The following is a 4,206-nucleotide window of genomic DNA, read 5'->3' on the forward strand; positions in this document are numbered from 1 at the left end:
ATTCTAATGATTACACACACCAAAGCTTATGGATAAACATCTCTCATGTCCAGTGTCATTGCATCTCGGAGTCTCGATACCTCGTTAGTAGACTTTTTATTCCTCTTTCTTATTTTGTTCGTGCTGGAGAGGGATTCCTTCATGTGGTGGCACCGATATAACAGGGTGGTGGACCTACCTAGCTATACGAACATCCCTTGTGCCCCTCCCTCTCCCCTAAGAGGAAGATGGTGGACTGTCGGAGAAGGGCTACTTCAACCTGCAGTCCACCGAGTTAATGGTTCAGACGAGCCTGGGGTTGCAACTGCTACTACTACTACTACGTTTTTTGTTGACTGTAAACCTTCTCCTCTCCAAATATAAATGAAAATAAGTGCTTTATTTTACTCCTTCCTGTGCCATTCAGCCACCATGTCTACTGGATCGGAACCTCGAGGGTGTAAAGGGTAATCTGCGGCGTCTCCTGGTGGATGAGAACTGGAGCGAAGGCCGTTTCGGAGTCCTCGAAATTCGGCCTCGCTTGGACATCGTGAACGGCCGCCACGGGAACAGCCCCCAGTCGGTGAGCCAAGCTGGACACGCCCCCGACCTCCTCAGCCAGGTGGGGAGACACGATGTACTGGGGGGCGCCTGTGTGGGAGCTGCCTGCGGGCTTCACCACACCTGTGTCCACTGCCAGACGCATCAGGGGCGACAGGGTTGATCTCACTCTCTCCGCATTGCTGTACTTCACTGCCTGAGGAGGGTTGTTCAGCGCTGATACTCCAGAGGGTGCTGAGGCCTGTCAACAACACAGTCACTATTATTTTCTTTAGTACGAAGACAGAGATGCAGAAATACACACACGCTCAAAGGCATACAGTTATCAGAGACATCATAATATGACATACATACTTATATACACATACTTAAAGGTAGTGTTCATAGGTCAGCTTTCTTCACTTGATGGCTATTTTCCAAGCTGGTTGGTTTCTCAGTTATTCAGTCAAGTTCCCTAACCCTGAGATCCACCCTATACCAGTGTACCAGTCCTATGTAACCAAGTGAAATCCTTTTCCTCTGACCTGGGGGAGCGCTGAGTCGAGGTGCTGGGGGGTGTAGGAGATGCTGGGGCTGGGAAAGTAAGGCAACACCACTGGACGGCCTATGGGGAATATATGGAGTTAGTGTATGTGGAAGGAAGACAAACTTGAGGTACAGTGACTTACTCTATTCTGCTTTACCTGCTTGCTTGTTAATTGCTTCCTTACTTACGTACTTACTTACTCTGTTTTTATTTATTTTCCTGTTTTTTCTCGCAACTCACAAACTAACAAACTCAGCTTCAGAGAGCCTCTAGCGGTGAAGGGGCTAATGAAGGCTATATATATATATAACTTATTGCAACAGTCTCTCCTAAACTAAATAGAATCGTGAGGAGACAGCAAGTATAAGTGACGCTGTTCTCTTCTTCATCTTATTCTCGCTGCCTCCAAGTGATTTTATTCCACTTGGGTATAGCGAGCAGTGAAGAAGAATTCAGTGACCTCAAAGCATACGATTACTTTTTTTTTTTTTTGGTCGCCAAAATATCATCTCTTTATCCGTAGACTTTAAATCCTTCAATCCTGTGATGTAGCGGCTCCTCTTAATATTTCCAGACGATTTTATTCAACCTAAAAAAAAGGCTCTGTTACTGGAGGGATTTATTAAGGCTCTATCTTACCCTTCCAGGTTGATGTCTCTTTCCATCTGAGTAAAATCGTCTGGAATGGCAAAACAACTTTATTCTGGCTTACGGGACTTTTACTGTGATGGGATTTATGAAGGATGGATCTAACACTTTATAATTATTCAAAAAATTCTCACTATGCGCAAAATCTCCTAAATATGGTAAGAACAGAATAATAATGAAAAAAAAAAAAAGGGAATCAGACTGAAGAGGTTAAAGAAGTGTAGTGTTGACGTGGTTAGTGTTAGTGTGGTAGTGACTTGGCCAAAGTGGTGTTACCATGGTGGTTAAAGGAGAGTTAGTGTAGCTGAATTAGTGTTTAGTGCGGTTAATATTAGTGTGGTTAAGATTAGTGTTTAGTGTGGTAAAAGTAACATTAGTGTGGTTATATTAGTGTTTAGTGTGGTTAAAGTAATATTAGTGTGGTTAAGGTAGTGTTAGTGTGGTTAAATTAGTGTTTAGTGTGGTTAAAGTAATATTAGTGTGGTTAAGGTGGTGTTAGTGTGGTTAAAGAAGTGTTGGTGCAATTAAAGCAACATTAGTGTGGTAGTGATATGATTAGTGTATTAGTGTGTTAGTAACGTGATGAGAGTGGTAGTAGCGTTAGTGACATGATCAGAGCAGTGACAGTGTGATAGCGAGGTGGTTAAAGCAGTGTTATCGTTGTGTTATCTCACCATGACGGTCGAATAACGCAGGAACATTGCCATCCACCCCCTTCTGTGATCCCTGCACGACCCTGTAGCCAGTACGAAGAATTACACTCAGTTATAGCCAGGTCGTAAGGAAGGCCCCTAACACATTTTCATAAGCGATTTAGTTTGCCTGATACACCTTACTGTTCTATTCTGTGTTATATGAATCCTTCCAGTATCGCCATACTCTGCATAAATAACAAACAAAAGATTATTAACCATCCTCATCCAAGAATAAATCGCTAAGGAAAACGTGCCACCGACGAGAATAAGGGCACTGGGCTACCGGGAAGTTGAAAATATAGACGTTATTAATATTAGTAGCATCAGCATAAACTGCGATTATAATAAATAAATGTCGTATGAAAATATCTTTGACATTATATCATTTGCTTCCTAAACAAAGTCATGCCGCGAAATAGGAAAATAATATCCAACTTCTCTAACACTGTGAAAAAAAGGACGGTCTCCGAACTGTTCCTTCCTTATCTACGGCAAAAAATGGTAAAAATTAGACAATATAAGGTTCGGGAAGTACTGAACATATTGTCAAAGTTATTTTCACAGTTATTTCTCTGTTTTAAACTCGATTTGTACTAAGAAAAAATGATCAGTGTCGATATTTTGAACTTCCTTGTAGCTCAAAACTTGCAAATGGTTAATTAGGCATCTTATCAGTATTAAAGGTATTACCACACAGTCTTTGTATAGTATAACATGTATTTGGTAGCCGGGTTCCACAAAAAGGTCATAAACTACAAAAAAATGCTATTCTAAAATTATTGTTAAGATGTAGGGATGGGAAAAGTGCAGACAAAAAAGATTACTAGATCACTGAAACAAGAGAGCATATGGGATGGAAGGAGATTAAGGCTCGTATTCTCGGCGATTAAGGAAGCTCCCTAACGCTTTTTCTTTACCGAGTTATTTTTGGACACAGCTGGCTAATACCGTTTTGCACGCCATCCACGCAAAGTATAATGATGTTAGAATGATATAAGTAACACAGAAGAGGTCGGAAAGGTGCAATAAGCAGAATCAATCACTTAGGAAAGGTGTTAGGGAGCTTCCTTAACCGACGAGGATAGGGGCCTCAGAGTCCTATGGCCGTCATTACACTCCACCGCGTGAAGGCATCCCACTCCAGCGCCATACTGACCAGTGGTGTGAGACGACAGGGTGCGACTGGTAAGGATCGAAGAAGTGCTGGGGCGCTGACACCACACCCCCAACCGCCGCCACCAACACCACCTGTATGTGAAGGAGAGTTTCGTAAGATTTGGCATGATAATCGTTAATACCCTCACCATTATTACCATTAGCATTATCCACAGCATCATTTTATCTTCATCATTATCACTTCATTCATCTCCATCATTTTTACCTTCATTAGTATTCATCATTACTATCATCATAATCATACGAGTTTACACTGTCTGCGGGAAGAATAGTATATCGCAACTCACTTTACACTTCCTCGGCACATATACTAATTAGAAAGCACTCAGAGAGCGTATACCTCCACCAACGCCAATATAATTCATGATTTTTAGACAGCATGCCTCAGCCAAGGCCAATGATATAAAATTATGATTTATAGACCAATCTCCGTCCAACTTCTTTGGTGGAGGAAATTAAGTTTGTGGTGTTAGGCTGCCCACGTAATGCAGTCCTAGAGAAAGGAAGGCATACCTCTGCCGACACCAGTGATTTACTATTTATTTCTGCATCCGCATCCGGATCCACCTCAAAATAAAAAATAAAAATTGTCCTTGACCCAATACTCACCTATCCACCACA

The 4,206-nt window shown here is 41.9% G+C and overlaps 1 protein-coding gene across 1 annotated transcript in view; it reads right to left on the reverse strand.

Moving 5' to 3' along the window:
• Positions 1-415: 415 nt before the first annotated feature.
• The window catches only part of LOC145393541 (uncharacterized), a 9,205-nt gene continuing 5,414 nt past the window's right edge, over positions 416-4,206 (reverse strand). Inside the window, exons 2-5 of the mRNA XM_080267691.1 lie at positions 3,566-3,657; positions 2,389-2,450; positions 1,065-1,144; positions 416-781 (exon numbers count right to left, since the gene is read on the reverse strand). Coding sequence (XP_080123817.1) covers positions 416-781; positions 1,065-1,144; positions 2,389-2,450; positions 3,566-3,657 — 600 coding nt within the window. The remainder of the gene's footprint in view (positions 782-1,064; positions 1,145-2,388; positions 2,451-3,565; positions 3,658-4,206) is intronic.

The sequence above is a fragment of the Coenobita brevimanus genome, chromosome 24 (genome assembly GCF_032717465.1).
Source record: "Coenobita brevimanus isolate Jiangsu-jjx chromosome 24, ASM3271746v2, whole genome shotgun sequence".
NCBI lineage: Eukaryota > Metazoa > Arthropoda > Malacostraca > Decapoda > Coenobitidae > Coenobita > Coenobita brevimanus.